Raw genomic sequence first — 22844 nt, 5'->3', positions numbered from 1 at the left:
TTCACTTGCTGCTGGGGCTGCTGTCTGGAAGTTGCTCAGGACCACTGCTCAGCCTGTCCCAAGTCTACCCTCGCTCAGGCCACTGCCTGGCATGCCTTCCCTCACCGCAGAGCAGCCCAGTATGCCTTCCCTTGCTCACTTCCAAGCAGCAGCCCCAGGCGAAATAACACCTGTCTGTCTGTCTATCTATCTAATGACGACCTGCTTAACATGGTTGCACACAAGTGGAATGTGTATAAGTGCGGGGGTGCTGCTGCTGAAAAACATAATGGCATTAAGTAAGGAGCTCTAACTGACAGCACCATCCTATATATGCCTGCACAGAAGAGAATCTCACTGAATTCAGTGGGGCTTACTCCCAGGCAAGTAGCTATAGGGTTGCAGTCCTAATCTTACAAGGGACACAGTTTCTGTTCCCCACCCTTGCCCCCTACCTGAGCAAGTTGGCCTTTAAAAAAGAAGTATATTTTGGGTTTTATTAAAACAGGTTTCTGGATGAATACTTACCTCTTCTACTGCATGCTTTCTTTCTTTTTTTTAAAAAATGGTGTGGGTGTGTAGACTTAAGCAATAAGTCTATCCGTTACATTGTTTTAAAAAGATTTTATTTGACAGTGAATGTCCCACTTCACCTCAGCAGTGGGGAGCATGTGTTTTGTTGGCTTGCCTCTAAAACAGCAAATAGTCTTACTGATGGGAGGAAAAAACGTATTATCCCTCAGCAACACTCTCCCACCATTAGGATGAAACAATAATCATGCAATTGCTCCAGAATTTGACTAGTGGGGATGTACTTCTGCTAGTTAAGCTGCTGCCCATGGTACTTTTAAAAAATGTAATGTCTCCATGAGCTCGCAGGTCCTTGTTTTGTTTGAACTTAAAGCATTTTAAAATTATGCAATTTTAAAATTAAGCAATTTCTCACAATATGACTTCCATTCTACACTTTGCATTTCACTGCTTTTCACACCTTTCCTAACATACTGATATGTACAGTAAAGTTCCACTGTGAAATTTCTTCAAGCCATTTCAGTTTTTTGCAGGTCTTATTAAATGTCAGTGACCATGCCTGCCATTAAAGTATTTACTGCTGTCTCTAAGAAATAACAGTTCTAAACCAAGATACAATACTTTGCATAGACATGCTTTTTGCACGACTATGTAAATAACTCTGTGAAAGTACCAGGGAGGGGGGCGGATTAAGGACAACTCATCTTTCCAAAAGAGCAAGCTGCAATTATCTCTCCACCCCATAGAAGGCAACAAATGGCTACTGGGACATGCCTGTACTGAGCATTTTGGGTCATAGCAATCTGGATTTAGCATTGTTGTTCTGCATCGCATTTACAACAAAATGCATTTTTAATATGCCACTATAGAGAGCCTGGACTAACAGCATTGAAATGCGCTTGCCAAGCTGAAATGACTGCAGAGACTGTGTGCGCGATTATTATAGTACAGCAATAAGAGATTACTATAGGAAATTAACCTAGGGAGTGTACTCCTTACAAAAGCATTATAATGACTCGGTGCTGATATTCACACTACTCCACTGGCACAAACCTTATTTGGTAGAGAGATGTTTGCGCTGCTATAATAATTTGAGGAACCATTCTAATCTCATTGGAAATGAATACCCCTGTTTGAAAATAAAAAGTACTGTCACCTAAGTGTTTTGCCTGTGGGCATGGTTCTGGATTATATTTATAATTGATTGTTAAACTATGGTGACTGATCAATTGTTTGTGGTGTGCTTTCAGGTCGATTCTGTCTGTGGGGTTTTCTAGATCAGAGTGTTAACTTGCCAGATTAGTCTCGTCTGATGAATCTAGCAAAGAATACCAGCTTCTCTTGTTCCTTTGCTGCTAACTATGTAGGGTCTACATATTTAGAGCAGCTTCGTGGGAATAGAAAGGAATATAGCTTTAATTTCAAAATATTTTAGTAGCCTCCTATGTGGTGGCTGGAACATAAGAAAATGTGATCTGCAAAGAACTGTCTAGCCAGAAGAGAAGTGTTAGAAACTGAGATATAGAAGCAAATGGCTCCTTAAAACAAGGTTGCAGTCTCCAAAACAGAATATGCAATTGACATTTTGAGGCAAGACAGCTCTAAACTTTTATTTTTCAAATGATGGACTGGCTGCGGTTGATTATCAGTTAAACGTCTGGCTAGTTCAGATGACAACCTTGAGCTAGGTTAAGAAGTTTGAGAACTGAAAGAAGAAAGCTTGCTTTATCCAGGGACTGTCCACAAATATATTAGCCTATTCCAACCTCCTTTTCTTAATGGTGACATGAATATTCTTCACACCCGTGAGCAGGGCGGTGGGGTGGGGTAAACGAATACAAGCTACAACCATTCACTGTTATGTTGTTCACTGCTCCTGCTGAGACTGCACAGAGAAAGCATTTTGGTTCCTGAAATCCCTTCTGATTGTGCAGATAAAATATAGCTGATAGAAATCTACAGGTTGTGGCATTAGTGTGAGGGAACAATCAAGATCCAGTGTTCCCCAGGCATGCACCTCCAGGAGGTGGTGACATCAGGTGCCATCTTAGTGCCCAGGCATCTTCACGTGGTTGCAAGTGGCTGATAGCCAGGTGCAAAATGTGCCTGACGCCCGGCTAATTTCAAACACTGTAGAAGAGTGGTCTGCAGTGCAACCAAGTTTTAAAAAACACTGGAATGGACTGATCTATGACAGGTTGGTCAGAACAAATGGATCATTCTTTAGGGGCAGTAGTTTGGATTATATGTCCTTTTGTTCCCTTCCAAATCTATGGTTCTACATTTTTCTCCAGTAATGTACACAATCAAGCTTTGTGCCAAGAAGAAGTTGGATGTGCTTGCATCAGTATTCTTAAGTTACCTTACATACAATTTCTCATGTTCAAGTATGACTCTTGACAAAAAAGGAACGTGAGTATTGGCTTAGGGTCAGGTTTTTCTGATTCCTTATCAGCTGTGCACATGTTTAATTATAGGAAAAATCCATAGGAAGCTCAATGGAATTTTTGGGTCAAGTCAGAACTTTGTTTCCTGCTTGGCAGGGGGTTGGACTCGATGGCCCTTGTGGTCTCTTCCAACTCTATGATTCTATGAATGTAGGGGTGTGTGTGGAGGTTTCACACTTGGGCTGATTCATATGTTATGTTCAGCTACTGATATTTGCATTTGACAGTATGTGCAAGCAAACAACCCACAAAGATGGTGTAACATTTGAGAAACGGTGCATATGTAATGATGCAAACTTGACTTCTGAAGCAGGATGAGATCCAGTGGCAGAAATCAGTACTCAAGGCAGATTGTGCAAGTTCTTGCAAATGGGTTATGCTGTTTACTCAAGACATACAAGCGCCCACCAGTTGCTAGAAGTACCATGAATCTCCCAAACCAAAATAGTGGGGTAGCTGTTGACTTCATTGTTACAGAAAACTAGATGAAAAACACACACACCTCGGTGGTTAAAATGTTTTTGTGCAGTGTAGTTTTATCAGAGATGAAAAGGAGCCATGCAGAATAAGTTATGTTGAGCTCAGCATATTGTTTAAATCTAATTAACTCCCCAGTTGGTGTTTGTTTAAAAATGAGAACATCTCTTTTAAGTGACGAAAGCCACTCCATGTTATGCAATCACATTAACCTTTCTTTCCTTCTTTGCCTTGACTGTAAGCATGGGTAGGATCACTGAATTTTCACCAGAACTATAGCCTGCTCTAACAGAATGTTAGCTCCCATCAAAAGTAGTCAATTAATAGCCAGGGCAGACAGCTCAAATTTAATCAGAATGTACAGGAGATGTAGTTTGCTTTTAATGCTTTGCACTAGAGAAATCCCCTTGGAAATCTTGTTGATTGTAAGCACTGTTTGTGACCTAACTTCTGTCTGCTCCTGGAACCAGGAATCTGTGCTAGCAAAGCAATATTTCTTTACCTTCAATAAACAAATCAGTACTTTGACCCACATACTGCAAGGGAGACAGAAGCTTAAATCCCTTGAGAAAGGGTTGAAGGAGTGTGCATGTTTAGCAACAGAAGGGCTGATTAATAGTAGCCATCTTCAAATATTTGTTTCTGTTGCTCCAGAGGATAGGGCCTAAACAAGTGTGTTCAAATTACAAGAAAGGAAATTTCCACCAGGCATTAGGAAGAACTTTCTCGTGGCGTTTGCTGTTCAGCAATGAACAGATTGATAGACTCTAGAAGGTGATAGACTCTACTTTGTTAGACATTTTAAAGCAGAGGTTGGAAGGCTACCCATATGAGGAATGGTGTAGCAACAGATTCCCTTCCTTGGCAGTGATTTGGACTAGAGCACCTTTTGGGACGGGACGTGGGTGGCGCTGTGGGTTAAACCACAGAGCCTAGGGCTTGCTGATCAGAAGGTCGCAGTTTGAATCCCCGTTGCCCAGTCTCTGCTCCTGCCAACCTAGCAGTTCAAAAGCACGTCAGAGTGCAAGTAGATAAATATGTACTGCTCCAGCAGGAAGGTAAACGGTGTTTCTGTGCGCTGCTCTGGTTCGCCAGAAGTGGCTTAGTCATGCTGGCCACATGACCCAGAAGCTGTACGCTGGCTCCCTCGACCAATAAAGCGAGATGAGCGCCGCAACCCCAGAGTTGGCCACGACTGGACCTAATGATCAGGGGTCCCTTTACCTTTACCTCTTGAGAGCCCTTCCAATTAAGACTCCAATCCCTTTTTTATTCTATCCTCCAGTGATATTTTTCTTTAGAGGAGGACAGGCACATCTGCCTTTTCATTCCCAAGAAAAGCATTTTTTCCCCTTACATAAGCCATGCAGTATTTTAGGATTCTATGCAAGAGAAAAATGCAACGGCAAATCGGCAGGTGTTCTTTCTGCATGAGGTGAGGTTTTGCAGAAAACAGCTGAACCATCCACTGACTGCTGGGTGACACGGACTCCGTTTGCTTATTTGCTGGTGCTTGATATTTATAGTGGTACACTGTGGGTAGGTCATCCTATGGCGCTATGGAAGGGTGCCAATTTGATGCTTTGCTTCTCCGCAGCCCTAAAAATGAGCCTGCTGGAGAAACGAGCCTCTTGGGCTCTTTGCCCTCTTGACTCCAGCTTATCTGTTGCATTCTCAGAGGGAAGGGGAACCACAGACTATCTGCTTGGAGGGCTTTTTACCAGTAACAAACCAATGTTTATGGTATTATGCGCTAAAAGGCAGACAGGAAAGGCTTCTGTTTAATCAATAATGTATGCTCCAGTTAGTCTTATCCTCTGGACATCATTAAACATGTATTTTGTTTCATAACTGATGATTTTGGCTGACTGGAGTTTATAACTAGATATCCTCAAGCCTTTGCATCTACCATCAGGCAGATCTGAATTGAGCTAGGCAGTCAGCTATGTTTAGTGTTAATGTGGAAAATAAACTTAAAAATAAGTGAGAGTTGGGAGTTAATTATAAATAGTAGAAGTGGAGGGTATGCAAGAGCAGACCTCATGCCTCTGAACACAGTCAGACAGCAGCAGTAAGGCTTGATGTTTAAATGTTGTAGCCTACTATGGAGGAGCTTTACTAGTAAGCTTAAAAACTTTGCATATTAAAAACCAAATTAAACCACACTACATTTTGTTTAAATGGTAAGGAAATGTAGTTTCAAGGTTTACTTAATAATGTTAATTGGCAATAAAGGGAAAGGGTAAAGGGACCCCTGACCATTAGGTCCAGTCATGGCCAACTCTGGGGTTGCGGCGCTCATCTCGCTTTATTGGCTGAGGGAGCCGGTGTACAGTTTCTGGGTCATGTGGCCAGCATGACTAAGCCACTTCTGGCGAACCAGAGCAGCGCACGGAAATGCCGTTTACCTTCCCGCTGGAGCGCTACCTCTTTATCTACTTGCACTTTGATGTGCTTTCGAACTGCTAGGTTGGCAGGAGCAGGGACCGAGCAACAGGAGCTCACCCCGTTGCGGGGATTTGAACCGCCGACCTTCTGATTGGCAAGTCCTAGGCTCTGTGGTTTAACCCACAGCACTACCCGCGTCTCTAATTGGCAATAGAGCAGTATCAATTAACAAATGCTCTCCATTAAACAGATCTACCATAATGTCTCACCAGCTTGGAAAAATGCACACTGGTTTCCGTGGCATACAGCGTTGATACTTAGGCTTGTAGTCTGACTCTAATTATTTAGAAATAAGTTGCATGGCACTTGGTGGGCTCTACTTACAACTAAACATGTGGGATCAGGCTCTTAGTGATAAATGATATTTGGTAGACAAAGTGAAAGAACCAGGCAATTACCAACTTTTTTTGGCTTGTGGCTGAGAAAGCCAATGACATTAACAGTTGATGAGGAGTACTGAATGAACAAACGTTGCTGTTTATTTAATTATTTAAGCCCTTGACTTTTTAGAACTCTGGAATAAATTGCAATAATGTTTTCCTTTAAATCCATTATTAATTCTGTGATATGTTTCATTTCTAATGAAAAGGAAGATCCACCTTTGGTGTTAAGGAAGCCTTGATACTCATCTGTCAGAAAGGTTTGTGGAAGTTCAACAAATCTGCATACAGACATTTGTTTTGCATAATTTATGGTGCTTCCATGATACTAGTATCCATAACTCAGTTGTGTCCTAAAAGCAACAGCATCTGTCTTGGAAAAGACTCCTGCACTGAAGGCTCTCTGTAAGTTCATACTCTCCTTGATTATTCCTATTTAATTTTTTTTTCTGAGTTGCACAGATTTTCTTCCTCATCCTTGATGACAGCTTGCCTAACACAATGGCATATTGATGTATTTTTTCCCTTCACTTAGAAATGCAAGGTCTCTAATGCTCTGGCATCCTTTTCTGTATTCCCAATCTCTTTTCCTGCGGTTGCATTCCCACTTGGGTAGTCTTGCTGTTGCAAGGCCAACTACTTAGGCTTTACTGAATCTTTAAGGACTTGTGGTTCACTTGATTGTACAATAGCAGTTCGGTGTGAACCTCCCATAGGGCTTTGAATCGAAGCAAGAAAAATGTAACTAAAATTCTGGAGAAAAGCCAGTATTTCATCCTTACAGTTTCTGCCCCCCCCCCCCCCCCGGTTGTTTTCATGCTGTAGCAAGAGCGAAGATGTTAAGATTGCTTCATATTTTTCTCCTCTCCCTTGTACCACAGAAACAGCCAGCAAGTACTTTCAGTATCAGGACAGAGGTATAGGCAATAATTTAAAAGGCATTTTCGCCTTACCTAGATTCACTTATTTTATCAGCTATTCTCTGTACCGATGTCTTGCTTGTGCTTCACTATCCCCAAAATACCCCAAAGCCTGACAAACTATTCTGAAACTGTGTTTGGGGCTATAAAGCTACAGACTTGGAGGTGGGTGGGGAGAGGAAGTCCATATATACAGACTTAGTAATGTTTGAACTGACTGCAAAACAAAAAGGCTCGTCATCCAGTTTTGGTGACAAGTCCTTCCATAAAGCCTTGAGTTTTGCTTTGACTCATCAGTGTGCATTAGTTTGTACACTGATAAAAAGATTTGGCCAGCATTATAACTACATGACATAGATTTGATGACTCTTTTAAGAATATTTAGTAAGAATCTTCAGATGGAAGGACAAGCTATGCCGGCCAATCTTGATTTTCTTCTAAAGTATCCTTGTTCATTTTGTGTAGCCTGCTCTCTCTGTCTTTAAAAGATTTCTTTTATTGAAGGATTTTCATAGACAATGAGGGTACAGTGGTACCTCAGGTTAAGTACTTAATTCGTTCCGGAGGTCCGTTCTTAACCTGAAACTGTTCTTAACCTGAAGCACCACTTTAGCTAATGGGGCCTCCTGCTGCTGCCACACCGCCAGAGCACGATTTCTGTTCTCATCCTGAAGCAAAGTTCCTAACCCAAGGTACTATTTCTGGGTTAGCGGAGTCTGCAACCTGAAGCGTATGTAACCTGAAGCGTATGTAACCCGAGGTACCACTGTACATACAACATCTCTGTTCTCAGTTCATAGAGTCCTTTCTATAGGTCAGTTACATTTGGTGTGAGACACTGCTGTCATAGACATGCAGTGAAAATGGCAAACCCATACCAACACCAGAAATATATGACAAACTAGGGGACACTCAAATACCTTGGCTGACCCATCACCAACAGTGCACCTTCTTAAATAACCCAACAGTAAAAGCAGCAGCAACTACTAGGCCTCTGGCCACCTTTGAAAAACTTCTCCTGACATCAGAGGGACACAGCAAGGGGATGGTATCCACAATATACAAAATATTACTCTAAGACCTTACAGAATCCCTCACTGCAATCAAAGATTACGAAATAAAGCCTACCCAATGGTCTAAACTGTGGTCTAAACCACCCTTCTCAGCCAAAAGAAGGGAACTCACATCAAAACTAGTTTAGTCTGCTCTTTGATGCATGGAGCAAAATTGGTGTAAGGGTCTTTAACATCTTTCTGTCTATTTTCCTAGAATACACCTTTTTAAAGATGCCTTCGCTGAAGGGCAAAGTCCAGACTGTTTTGGGCCTTGTTGAGCCTAGCCAGCTTGGCTACACGATGACCCACGAGCACTTGACAATGGATTACACTTGCTGTTATTACCCACCTCCTTCAGGCCAAGAAGCACTCTCTGAAACATCCATTGAGATGAAGAACTTGTTTTGGCTGAAACAGAATCCGTACAGCCACAAAGAGAACCTCCTGCTGCATCAAGAAACAAGTGCTGTGAAGGAAGAACTGCTGCAGTTCAAAGCTGCAGGTGGTGGGACCATAGTGGAAAATACAACCACAGGGATAAGGAGAGACATGAAGACCCTAAAGCAGCTTGCGGAAGAAACCGGTATCCATATTATTGCTGGCGCTGGCTTTTATGTGGGTGCCACTCATTCTCCTGAAACACGAGCGATGTCTGTGGAGCAGGTGGGTCTCAAAACGTACTGGAAGTTGGGTGCTCTTATTGGCAACCTCTGAATACCTCCAGATATGTTGTTTGCCTTTAACATAATTAAAATAGGATCCCTCGAAACTGGGAATTAAGTGTGTGTGTGTGTGTATGCATAATACACTGGGTTGGATACAGAGGAATTCACCTCTAGGTAGAAGAGCTTTTCCTGACATGGCAAGATCCTTCCATGAGAAAATGAACTGAAAACCAGTAGGTTGGCTGCTGTTATCACAGTGCATCCTGCAATCTCATCTTAGGATGCATGTGTGAGCTAAGTTTCTGTTGCCCACACCCTCTGGTGATGGTTTGCCATTTTTCAATGCCATCCTTGGTGAGGTGTGTCTATTGACTTTCAGGAGAAATATAAAAACATTCCCGCTCACTCAGGCATTTGAAGGCCGAAAGATACTGACCATGGCAACCTTGAAATTAGGAACGACATTGTTTTACTTAAGTTTTGATACTATGCAGCACAGAGAGCCTTAACTAAAAGAATGTTTATTTTCTACAGCTGACAGAGGTTATAGTTAATGAAATTCTCAATGGAGCCGATGGAACCGACATAAAGTGTGGGGTCATAGGAGAAGTTGGCTGCTCGTGGCCTCTGACAGAAAGTGAAAACAAAGTACTACAAGCAACGGCACATGCTCAGTCACAGCTTGGCTGCCCTGTCATCATCCACCCTGGCAGGAATAGTGATTCACCTTTCCAGATCATTCGAATTTTGCAGGAAGCTGGAGCTGATACCTCAAAAACCGTCATGTCTCACATGGACAGGTAAATGGGCCACTCTGGTGTTGGATTGTTTGTAAATATTTCTGCTTATAGACCAGGGGTTGTCAACCTGGTCCCTACCACCTACTAGTGGGCGTTTCAGGATTCTAGGTGGGCGGTAGGGGGGTTCTGTGGCACAAGCTGAATCCTCCTTCCATCGAGCACCGGTGGGCAGTAAGGAAATTTTACCATCAAGAAAGATGCATTCGTGGGCGGTGGGTATAAAAAGGTTGACTACCCCTGTTCTGGACAGTGGAACTTTTAAGAAACCCACAGCAGGTTGAACCTAATCAGGTTTTATCAGTGTTCTGATACTTCATTACAGCAAGCATTGTAACAGTTCAAGCAATTGCAGTACCCAAAATATGGCAATTGCAGGGAATACTTTAATGCAGATACATACCATACTGCCAGACTGAAACTCTAGTGAAGTTGGTGACAATCCTCAAAGTGGCATGTATGTGCAAAAACTGCTTAGTCCTACTGACATCTACAAATCTTTAATTCCAAAATGCCAGCAGTCTAAATGGTTTGTAGATCTCAGTGCTCATTAGAATAAGAGTGTCTGTTCATGTTGGGGAGTTGCTCCTTGAGCACCTAAATAAATCATCACATTTTCAAAGTCTACTTTGCGTTTATCAAGACCCATTTATGTCAGAGAAACGTTCAGCACCATAACTAAGATATTGTGCTGACATACAACACTTATAACAGTGTTTGAACTATATGAAGTTGCACAACCCCCTTCAAAACTTATTTGAACATCAATGTCACATCAGTGTCACTTTCCCAACGTCATTGGGTAATCCCTGTCTGGCTCTTAAACCTCTTTAGTTGCTCCCCCCCCCCCCGATTTGCATACCCCCAACACTTACTGCTAACTCCCCACATTTACAGGTGTACATTCAGTGACGCTCCTCCCTTTGGACTCCTGTGTTGTCCTTTCTCTCTGCCACTTCATGTCTTTAGAGCATTGTGACCCTGTTTCCCCCTCCATTCAGTATTCCAGTGAGGCCACATCAAACACACTGGAGCTCACAGCTGGGCATAGATGCAATGAAGCATCCTTGCTAGTGTCCCACATTCCCCTAAGGGTGCCTAATCTGTAGTTTGAGAAATATAGCAACGAGTTGCATACAACTTTGAACAGACACAAATATCTCCTGTCTTTTCATCTTTGACTAATTTGGCTTCTTAAATTAGCATACTTTTCTGTGGCAAAAACTCTAGGTGGGATACTAGTTGAGGGGGGCATCTTCAAGTACATTAGTTAAGATCAGCTAAAAGCCCGGTCTTGCGGATGTTCATTTGGAAGCAAGTTCTGCTGAGTTCTGTGGAGCTTTCCCTCAAGTAAGTATGCCTGGGTTGCACCATAAGGCCATTTGTGTGCATGCATCTAGTTGAAGCGGCAAGGGAAAGGACCATAACTTGCTGGTGGAGCACGTGCTTTGAATGTCCCAGGTTCAACCTCTGGCATCTCCCAGTGGGGCTGGGAAAGACTGCTGTCTGAATTCTTGAAGAGGTGCTGCCCTTTAGTGCAAATAGTGGTTCTTCAAATGGGATATTCTGCTAAGTTTTTCTCAGAACCGACCTGTTTATTTAACATCACCTTGCCAACAAAGGTCCGTATAGTTACAGCTATGGTTTTCCCAGTAGTAATGTATGGAAATGAGAGCTGGACCATAAAGAAGGCTGATCGCCGAAGAATTGATGCTTTTGAATTATGGTGCTGGAGGAGGCTCTTGAGAGTCCCATGGACTGCAAGAAGATCAAACCTCTCCATTCTTAAGGAAATCAGCCCTGAGTGCTCACTGAAAGGACAGATCCTGAAGCTGAGGCTCCAATACTTTGGCCACCTCATGAGAAGAGAAGACTCCCTGGAAAAGACCCTGATGTTGGGAAAGATTGAGGGCATAAGGAGAAGGGGACGATAGAGGACGAGATGGTTGGATAGTGTTGTCGAAGCTACCAACATGCGGGAGGCAGTGGAAGACAGGAGTGCCTGGTGTGCTCTGGTCCATGGGGTCACGAAGAGTTGGACACAACTAAACAACAACAACAAACTTAATGTCCATTAATTTAACTGTAGTTTTAGGTAAATACCACCTATCATTTGAATTGGTTGCATTTTGTCAGCTAGCTGGTATAAAGTGGTACACCAAGACCCTCTGCAGTTTTCAGATAGTTAGCAAATAGAAGCTTGAGAACTGCTGGTATGGACGGTGCTGAGCTTTTCACACCAAAGGTTTGATTCTGTGTAAGAAGAGCTTCCCATGTTCTTAACTGGTAGCTGGTTCCACCTGCTGCATAAAGGCCATCTGCCTTCTCCAGCTCTCTTCCCTGAGTTATCTGTTGCAGTATAAGAATGGATCTTCCTCTTTCTCCAGACTATGTTGCAAAAAAACCCCAAACTGCAACAATTCCACACGTCCTTAAATAGCTACATCACATCGGTTGAATCCTCTCCTGCTACAACTGCAAGATGTTGCTGCTACCTCTGTAAACAAAAGTCACAGAACGTCCATGGAGAGCCAAGTAGTGGATGCTTCACGCCTTCAGTTAAAAAAACATGATCTGTGCTGCTAAGCCACATTTATATGACCTTGTGTGGTTGATAATTAGTTGGCAGATGACCATGTATTGATTAGCATTGCTGAAGGCTGGAAGCTATTTGTAGTCATATGACTTATCATTGAACTGTTGTGAGTGCTCTATAGCACACTATGTAAAATGATTTTCACTGATCATACATGTATAATTTAAATGTGCTTTACATGAAACACAATGTATGTTACTACCTACATTTCCACTCATGCTTAGGCATTTATGAGAAAACGGAAGCCTAAATGATTTGTTTAAAAAAATAAAACACAAACTCTCTTCCAGATTGCAACTACTTTCTTGTCTGATTGCCTAGAATTAATTCTTGATTGCTTCAGGTAACCATGCTGGTTGCTGTTGACAGGCCTAATTTAAATAAATCCCCAACTCTTTTAATATATATTTACACCTATACCTAGAAAAGCATATTCCTATGAACGTGATTTTAAAATTATAATAATACAAAATATTGCCATGGTACTACAGCGTATAAGTACATTTACATAGCAATTTTGGCTTCTAGTGTTGAGCTGTAAATGAAAGCCATACCACTTGCACAGTACTTTGAAAGTCCATTGGATAAGAATCTGTGGTCCTATGTAAACTGTGACTATTATTATTTTTAAACAAGATTTTTATTATTAATTACAGTTGGCAATAATGAGTGTCCTGCTGGTGCCAGTTGTGTTTGAACAAGAGCTTTCTCTCACTCGTTCCATCTGTTCCTTCTACTTAATCCTGCTGTTAAGTCACAATATTGAATTTGTGACATCAGTCATTTCCATAGCGACAGACTATGATGCAACTGAATTAACTGTTTATGGCTTTGTGGCATTAAGCAGAAGGAGCACCAAGGTAACGTAGGTGAGAATGATTCGTTTGAGTTTCACCCATACAGTATTTTTGGGTAGTCAGGCAAGAAAAGGAGAAAGGGTAGAAGAATGCAAATAGTTTGACAACACCCCACATCCAGCACTTCATGGAGGGCAAAGGGCAAACCCTCCTTGTTTCTGCTCTGTCCGTTGCCAACATTTATGCCAAATGTACGCAGTAAGTTATTGGCAATATATATACAGTGGTACCTCGGGTTACATACGCTCCAGGTTACATACGCTTCAGGTTACAGACTCCGCTAACTCAGAAATAGTACCTCGTGTTAAGAACTTTGCTTCAGGATGAGAACAGAAATTGTGCTCTGGCGGTGCGGCGGCAGCGGCAGCGGGAGGCCCCATTAGCTAAAGTGGTGCTTCAGGTTAAGAACAGTTTCAGGCAAAGAACAGACCTCTGGAACGAGTTAAAATCAGTTATGATTAAATGGGCACAAGATGTAGGTCACAACATTATGATGGAGGATTGGGTTGAATTATGGAAAACTGACTTAAAATTTACAGATTGTTCCCTATTAAAGGAGAATTATATGAAGATGATGTACAGATGGTACACAACACCAGTGCAGTTAGGGAAAATGTACAAAACTAGTTCAAACATATGTTGGAAGTGTAAGGAAAAGGAGGGAACATTTTATCATATGTGGTGGGATTGTAAAGTAATTAAAAAAAATTAGGAAATGATATACAATGAACTGAAGAAAATGTTCCATTTAACATTTGTTTAAAAACCCGAGGCATTTTTGTTGGGGATTGTAGGGAAAGACCTGCCAAAAAAGTTGAAAAACATCTTCATGTATGCGACAACGGCCGCGAGAGTTCTGGTAGCACAAGGATGGAAGACTGAAGAAATCCCAACTAAAGAATCATGGCAAGAAAAATTGATGGATTATGCAGAACTGGCAAAATTGACTCATAAGCTACGGGACAAGGATAACTGACTTTAAGGATGAATGGGAACCTTTCACAAAGTATTTGAAGACGCAACAAAGCGAACTGGACTCCTCGGCAGGTTTTGAATAAACATCCTGTGATGGTTTCTAAGGGGTTGCTCGTGCGTAAGCAGATACCTATCTCCCTGGCTGGGTGCAAACACCTGGCTGGGCTGCCAAAGTGAACCTTATCTGTCCGGACCGCCACTCACCCGTGGCTGACTCAGTCGCTAGCAGAATCCGTGAGTGAGCGTTTCTTAAACTTCTTCCAGCAAAGAAGCTCTTTGACGCCTAGTCTCCGCCTACCCTCTCTGCACGGAAGCCTTCTGCGCAGGGAGGGCGTGGGCAACGGAGGACCCCTACTCTCCCCGCTGGTCCCAGGCAAGGAGTCATAGGACCGCCTTGCCACTTCCCCCACCTGCCCCCCTTCTCCACTGGTGCTACGCTGATTCTCTTCCCCAGAAGATAGGCTGCTTCTCCCGATCCCTGGACGCTCTCTGGAATCCCTCTGGCTTTTGCGCTCTCCCTCCAGTACTGATGGCAGTTCCCTGACACATCCACAATTTTTTTTTACTGATAATAACAGTTGGAGGATCTATACAACTCTGTAACATGCAGAAAATAGCATTATTGGAGAAACCAAAGACTGGAACTGAGGGAAGTTGGGGGGTGGGGTGGGGGGATGGGTTTGTGGGGGGAGGGGGAGGAAAAATGGGGGGGGAATAAGGATATGTTTTTGGAAAATACATTTTGTTATAACCTTGAATAAATTTTAAAAAAAACAACTGGAAAAAAGAACAGACCTCTGGAACGAATTAAGTACTTAACCCGAGGTACCACTGTATAAAATAACCAGAAGGTTTCATTAACCAGAAGGACAGGAGACAAAATATTACTACCATATGTTAGAAATGTACCCCCCATTTTTCCTTAGGTGAAGAAACCTTCTTTTGACTTCTTGTTGTAGATGTATCAGAAGAATTTTAAGATATATTTCAGATGGGGAAACTGTAGGAAAATGCAAATGAGGCAATATCTGCCCTCAGTGATCTGCGGTAGTCCACCTTTATTAATTGGTGGACAACTTTATTCACAAATAATTAAAGAAAAGCATGAGTTGAAATACATAATTATTTCTTAAACATGTATAAATATAAAATATTAATTGTATGGCTTTTCCCCAATGAAATATAAATAGCTTTGTTTCTAGGTTTGTTAGGAGGTATCTGCTTATTTTATGGAGATATTGATTGCTTTTACCACCTTAGGCTAAAAATAAATTTATTAGCAACTTCCTCCCCAAGGTTGCCCAGGAATTCTAAGAGGGAGGGGAGAATCAGTGCAGTTTTGAAAGATTCAGTCCACCTTCTTGATTCAAAATGGCATCCAGCTGGATTCAAATATTTACTAAAATCTTGTCCTTGATCATGCAAAATTTGGGCTTGATGTCTTAAGAGCTGTCCAAATACACAGTGAACAAACAACTTTACACAATATATATAGTAGAGGATTTTGGGTATGTTCTTATTCCTGAACGAAAAATCATTAAAGGCGGTTATAGGTTGCTATTTTTAACCTAGAAATATTGTGCGGCATTCAGCTAAGTTTTACTCAGATCAGACACACTGTGATTGCATAAGAAGAGATTGCTGGATCAGGCCGGTGGCCCATTTAGTCCACTATCTTGTTCTGACAGTGACCAACCAAATTAATGGACCTAACTTAGTCCTGTAGATTAATTTTAACTTAGTTGAATACTACTGATAGATGCTGCTTCTTGTTTGAGAGACTGCACATTTTGTCTCTATCCATTTTTGTTTTTAAACATATTGACATAGAATTCCACAACAAAGTCTATCCCTTCCAATAGTTCACAAAATGGAAAGATAAAATGTAATTTAATACAGTCCACTGTTTTGATGGTTATAAGGATAAATATGTTGTAGCTTGAAATGTTTTCAAATTTCAAGGCTTGGTGACAAATTAAACAAGGTTGTAATTCTACCTGAGACCTATTGGTTATGTATATGAATCCTTAAAAAAAAGTTTTATCAGCAAAATGTTACGGTGGTGACGAGACCGGAAATACTCTGAACCAACCTAAAATAGGAATATGGGGAGAAAGTTCAAGAAATTAATTTTATTTTAAGAAGTGTTTACAATTTCTTTGCTAATGACTTTACACCATAAATGTTGCTGAAGAGTAAAAAATAAGTAAGAAATCAAACTATGATGACTAGTCTGTTGATACCCATATGTGTAAATATATATATATATTTGTAAGCATATCTGGGGTCAGAAACTCTGCAGTTATGTAATGTAGGCTGCAATTCTTTTTACCTAGGAGTAAATCCCATTGGACTCAACGGGACTTACATCAGAGTAGAGATACAGGCTGAGTCCTTTAAAAGAGGCCCAGTGGATATAGAGTACACATGTTCCAGGGGGCCTCTTTTAAAAGACTCACCCTGTATATGCTGGATTGTGCTGTGGAGCTGACTTCTAATGAATGAATCCATTATGAAGGAATATTTGCTGTGTTTGAAGGCTATTGTCAAATGAGGTTAAATGATTCAAGTCAGCTATGAGAGAGAATTCATTGAGCAAGTTTATAGTGTATACTGTGATTTGTACAGGACTATATTTGATGAGAAGAAACTGTTGGAGTTTGCTGAGCTTGGATGCTACTTAGAGTACGACCTCTTTGGAACAGAATTCATTTTGTACCAAATGAATCCTGATATCGATATGCCAAGTGACAATGAAAGAATTTTAAGGTATGTATTGCAATATACAGACATGGGAACTTCTGCTGGAGATAGCAATGTTGTTAGTGTCCAGGTTTTGAAAGTACCACAAACTGAGCCTGTGTGTAACTTGCACTAGCATGGCATTTCAATGTGCCTGCCTTCCATGGATAGGTATTCTACTTAGTTTAACGTCTTAAATCACAAAGGTCCAGGGCAGACATGACACACAGTCGCTAAGCATGGTTAAGAAATAAGAAGTGGAGAGCCTATCCACATTCCTTTGCATTAACATTTATCCTTCTCTTTCCTTGAGATCTTTCACCATAGGCCAAACCAGGTGTTACAGCAGCACAATATTTATGTTCTGTAATTTCAATATCCTGTAGCAATGACAGAACCATTTAAAGCACAGCTGTGGCATAAAGGGGGAATTCAAACTTCTGAGACCAAAAGTCCAGCCCCAACAGGAGACAATATATGGGGAGAAAGCATCTATAGGGGAAGGGTTCAGCCAGGAGATATACCCTGTTTGATAAGAAATTGGCACAACCAGCATTGTAACAGAGGTTGTGACTCTCTTAAGCTTCCATTTTGACTTCATGGTTAAGGGTTAATGCCAGGCATAGGCAAACTCGGTCCTCCAGATGTTTTTTGGACTACAACTCCCATCATCCCTGACCACTGGTCCTGTTAGCTAGGGATGATGGGAGTTGTTTTCCCAAAACATCTGGAGGGCCGAGTTTGCCTATGCCTGGTTAACGCTAACCAAGATCTTCCTTAACTATAGTTGCAAATCAGCTTCAAAACTTGCTTATGATGAGTGAGCTTTAATCATGGTTAAGGTGACCACCCTCACAATCCTGAGTCCTGCTTAAGGCTGTACATGGAAGTGCAGGCAGAATGAGTGCAGAAGCAGAGGGAATGTGCAGTCCTGCAGCCCCCTCCTGGTTTGCTAACCAGGGTTAGAGAATGGGATTCGTACATCTGCAGTAGACCTTCTTAATGTAGGAAGTCTGTTGCTCTCCCCTATGCTTACCTATCAATACTAAATTCACAATGTTACAAAAAGCAAAGCAAATCAAGAACTGATGGGACAAGAACAGACGTTTCCACAGAAGTTTCAACGCAAAAGAAATACTGGCACTCTGGCTGTTGACACATATTACTTACTATTTGGTTGTCAATACAAACCAGCGTCTTCTTTTTAGCTCTTATGCGTATGGGGACACTGCAAAAAAAGCATGATTGCTCATCAGAGAATAATAACACATTGCTTAAAATCCTGCTGCCCTCATTAGAAAATAAGTTAAGCTAGGTAAAACTGAGCTTTGTTTCAGCTACTCCGTCAACCTGCCCTATACCGAGTTAAATAAACACACTGTGAAGTTGCTCCTAAAACCTCTGCTTCTTGACTAATCTGGAGCCAATTTTGTGATGAATGAAAGCGCTCCTTGGACAGATACGACTGGAAGTTATGCAGGTAGAAAGGCTATTATTATCAGTAATGCTTTTGCTATTGATTGTGGCAACAGTTCACAATACACCTCACCATGACAATTCCCTCATAATTCCTTCCCGAAACTGGCATTGAACAAAAGTAGCAGTAGGTTTTTATAGGGAGACAAGATTGCCTTTCACCCAGAACAATTTGCGCATTTATGCTAGAGATGCCATTAAACTTCTTTTTGTTCATTCAGTTTATTGTTGGTGAGCATGCTAGGAAAACTGGCAGGCTACTATTAATTCATAGTCAGCTCATGTTTGACTTGTATTCATCATAGTCATACAAATCAAGCTGACCTCTGTGTCTGGTTGTATAAACACAGGAGAGGGAAAGGTATTTTTCAGATTTCACTCATGTTCAGTTCCACTAATGCTGAATAAAAGATTTGTAAATATCCAGATTTGCATGTGCATCTTTAAATATGTCCCTTGAGACAGCATAGGATTGTATAGAGATTTGGGGGGGGGGAGGGGAGAGTGTCTTACGATAACTTCTCAACATTTTATTATTGAAAATTATTACTGAAATATTCAAAAGTATAGTTATGTTATGGTGAGTTTTGAGAGCAATTATGTGGAAAGAAAGTTGTTTTCTTTAAAAATCATTGCTGGCTTGCTTATTTATTAATCTGTCAATTCAAGGATGTTTGAGGTGGGTGAAGTGATTATGCTCTCGTAATACTGCATTCATAATAATATATTGCTGCTTATTAGCTCAGATGTGGCTGCAGCGATCATGTAAAGCTCAGCCTCACAGCAACATAGGCAACTCTTAATGCTTGTGATCAGATAATCTTGATTCATTCCACTATGATTACAGTGTTCATAATAACGAATAACTGAGTATCCCAAAACCACCCATGTCCAACTACAGAATTCTGCTCTCTGGACTGTGCTGTCCCATCAGTATTTCTGAATTACACCTGTTTTGCTAGTAGAACATTCAAAGCACGGTGCTAATAAGAGATCCAGCTCTGTCATCTCATACACAGGATTTCAGGAAGCAAACTTTCTCATGTGAATAAGCCCTTGGCTGACTAGGTCTTGTTGCTTAATCACACCTGTATTTGGTCATATGTTTATGTAGTCAGATCTAAGACAGAATACTCTTGGATGCCTATTCTTTATAGATTTCATGCATTAAGAGTGTGCAGAGTTCTGTTTGCTGGTATCTTGTGCATGGAATCGCCAAACCTCAGCCTTCATTCACAGGCATTGTAGGATTTTCAGGAGGTGGGTGGTGGCTGTCTGTGTTGCATTGCATTTCATCTTCATAGTTTTCCTAGCTGTTAGACAACTTCCCTCCCCATTCAGCTGCCAGGCCTCAAATGCATACTTCTCCCTTTGTCTAGATGTTTCCCAGCCAAACTGATTTTTCACTTCCCTCACAGAAGCTGCATTATTTGAAAGCATTCTATAACTTGGATAAATATTCCATTATGTCACAACAACTCTGCCAATAGCTGGTGCCGAGGCAGGCAATTACCAAAGTGTTGGGCAAGTATCATTTTCAGCCAATTTATAGGCATAGCAGCTGTGTTTGCATATCATGCTAAACTATAGTTTAGCTCAACTAGCAGGGGCAAGCCACAGCAAGCCTCGGGATTGTGCAGTCTCCCTGTTCCTCCTCCCATGGAACCAGGACGAGGAGTTCAGAAGCTACTACTTCCACTTTTGATTATCTACAGCTTGCCATGTCATCTGCCATGTCCCTTGGACCCCAGACCTGTAGCCCATCTTAAATTGTGGTAAGTTTCAGACAAGCCACTTTCAGTAATGTTGGGTTGAAGATTGCTTATTTGAAACTGATCGCAGTTGTTGGTCCAAATGATATGACAAACAGCAGATAAGCAAAAACAGAAGCAAAAGTTTCCAAACTGTTCCTCCTCAGGAAGGAGGGAAATGTTAGTTTGTTACATTTCTTTTAAAACACACAAGAGTAGGTCATTTAATTTAAAATAGTGTGAGTCTGTACCTGATGATTATTTCTGCATTACTATCAGATTAATATGATCTATACGTTGACAGATGTGTATTGTCTGTATTTTTGCAGGGTTCGGATGTTGATTGATGAAGGCTGTGAAGACAGAGTTTTGCTTGCTCATGACGTGCACACAAAAAATAGGTTGAAGAAATATGGGGGTCATGGATATTCTCACATACTTGAAAACATAGTACCAAAAATGTTAATCAGAGGCATATCGCAAGAAAAGATTGATAAGCTATTGGTAGGAAATCCCAGTCGATGGTTGACTTTCGAGTAGGGAGTTCTAAGTATTGCTGTAGCTAGATTTCCTTCTGTGAAACTGGAAATTTGAAACCTAAATTCTTTGTAGAAAACTAAAGTCCTACAAATCTGGCATCTTAAGAGTAGGATAAGCCATAGTATACCTACTGTTTGTGTCCAGGTCCCTTCAGATACAGGGAGTGGGGGCAGTTACACAGCTTCGCTAAAGGGCAATTTTTATCTGTAATAAGTATTTGCTTGGCAAGTATGGTAGAACTGTATAGCTCTGTTCCACATACTATTTCTAAAATCACCATAAAACTGCTTAAAGCTGTTGGGATGCCTTCATGCAGTGCTTTTAGCGGATACTCACAACAGCCTTGAGAACAGCATCATGCTGTGCAAGGGCCTAGACTGATGGAGTACTGTATTTTTTGCTCTGTAAGACGCACCAGACCACAAGACGCACCTAGTTTTTGGAGGAGGAAAACAAGAAAAAAAATATTCTGAATCTCAGAAGCCAGAACAGCAAGAGGGATCACTGCGCAGTGAAAGCAGCAATCCCTCTTGCTGTTCTGGCTTCTGGGATAGCTGCACAGCCTGCATTCGCTCCATAAGACGCACACACATTTCCCCTTACTCTTTAGGAGGGAAAAAGTGAGTCTTATAGAGCAAAAAATACGGTAATTATGATGGCTTCTGCGGACTCATTCTGGAGTTGGGCCCAAGCACCATTGCTGGAACATTTACACATAATCCTAGCTGGGATCCTGTAAACCCCAGCTGCATGCCTAAGGCACTTCTGCACAGGCACAGGAAATTCCTCGTTTTTTATTTTCAACTTCACTCTGATGTGTCAGGTGACACTTGAAAATAGGAGTGGGGATTCTGTTACCCTCCAGATGCTGGACTGCAATGCCCATCATTCCTGACCACTGGCTAGATGCTAACTGGGGTCGCTGGGAGTGGAGTCCTAATAATATAAGGTTTGGTACAGGTTCCCCATCCCTGTCTTAGTGTCACTGATCTGCAGGAGAGCTGCTATAGAGAAGGGAGGAACCATGAGTAGAAGCAGAAATACAATACTTTTGTCAGCTTTCCATGAAACATACATCAAAGTTAGCTGCCCAGTATATTTGTATTCCTGATATTTATGGTCAAAACACTTTAACCCCTGTGCCTCCTTTCACCTTCCTTTTTAATTTTTTGTGTGAATGCTACTTTGAATTGAAATTTAAAAATAAAGCAAAAAAATTATGACTGGGGCGCCAAGAAAATATAGAGGTTGCATTTTTTAAAAATGTGGGTCTTTTGAAGACGATGTAATGGCTGTATTACTTTAGGAATTTTCTATGCATGTGTATTCAGACATTCAGGATTTACTCCCAGGTAAAGCGCTTGTGGTTTCAAGACTTCCACTTAAAAGCACAATCTTTATCCACTTAGTTTAATGGCGCATACTCCCAAGTAGGTGTGCCTAGGGTTATTTTTGGCTAAAATTACCTCCCTCCAAAATGATTTTTTTCCTAATACTGATGCGCCTACTAAGTATCCATATGCGCTTTATTTAATGATTAGTTTTTACAAAATAATGTTCAAAATTTAAAAATGTTCACAATGTATAATTACATATTGAGAATATCTTTAAATAGCATTTTAAGGGCTGGATTGCAAAACCATATCAGGGTGAATAAAAGCATTTAAAAGCCTCCAATACACACTAGCCTCAATTGAATGCACTTCAATCTCATTGAAAATCAGCAGCCACAGGCACACAGAATGAGGTGTCCTTGCTTTGATTTAAACAGGTTTAAATGTGCTCATTTCTGCATCAGCTATTGGTCCAGGGACTCAGGTGATCCAAACTTTTATTTTTCTTCTAACCCCCCCCCCCCCCATTTATGATGTATTTTATAAACAAAGCGGTTGAGCAAGATTTCACTTTTAGAAATGCTTGTGTCACAAATTATTGTGGAGACAATGCCCAAAATCAAAATATGTAATAACAATAACGAACTAATGTAACAAAGCTTATAATTTACAAATCAGTTTGTCAAGATATGATTTAAAAGAGAAGTTTGCCTTTTATTGTTTCTGTGGTTCTAACCAAAGAAAAATGCTGATTTTGCTAAAGAAAGTGTTATATCTGTTTAAAATGACAGTGGTGATCTAACGTCGTTTATTATATTTCCAAGCGTGCACAGCATTTGATATCTTGTGGCAATAAATTTCTTGTATTATTTCA

At 41.1% G+C, this 22844-nt stretch overlaps 1 protein-coding gene across 3 annotated transcripts in view; it reads left to right on the top strand.

Moving 5' to 3' along the window:
- Nucleotides 1-22844, top strand: part of PTER (phosphotriesterase related) — a 28293-nt gene extending 5449 nt beyond the window's left edge. For 2 of the 3 annotated variants that reach the window (XM_081833824.1, XM_081833823.1), the window contains exons 2-5: nt 8452-8900; nt 9437-9702; nt 16756-16896; nt 20426-22844. In XM_081833824.1, the coding sequence (XP_081689950.1) occupies nt 8469-8900; nt 9437-9702; nt 16756-16896; nt 20426-20636 (1050 nt within the window). In that variant the 5' untranslated portion in view covers nt 8452-8468 and the 3' untranslated portion in view covers nt 20637-22844. Of the gene's footprint in view, nt 1-6479; nt 6523-8451; nt 8901-9436; nt 9703-16755; nt 16897-20425 lie in introns of those variants that run through there. The other variant, XM_081833825.1, reaches the window with a different exon arrangement.

Source organism: Podarcis erhardii (genome assembly GCF_964252035.2).
Source record: "Podarcis erhardii genome assembly, chromosome: 12".
NCBI classification, from domain to species: Eukaryota; Metazoa; Chordata; class Lepidosauria; order Squamata; family Lacertidae; genus Podarcis; species Podarcis erhardii.
This window is presented reverse-complemented; position numbering and strand designations above follow the sequence as displayed.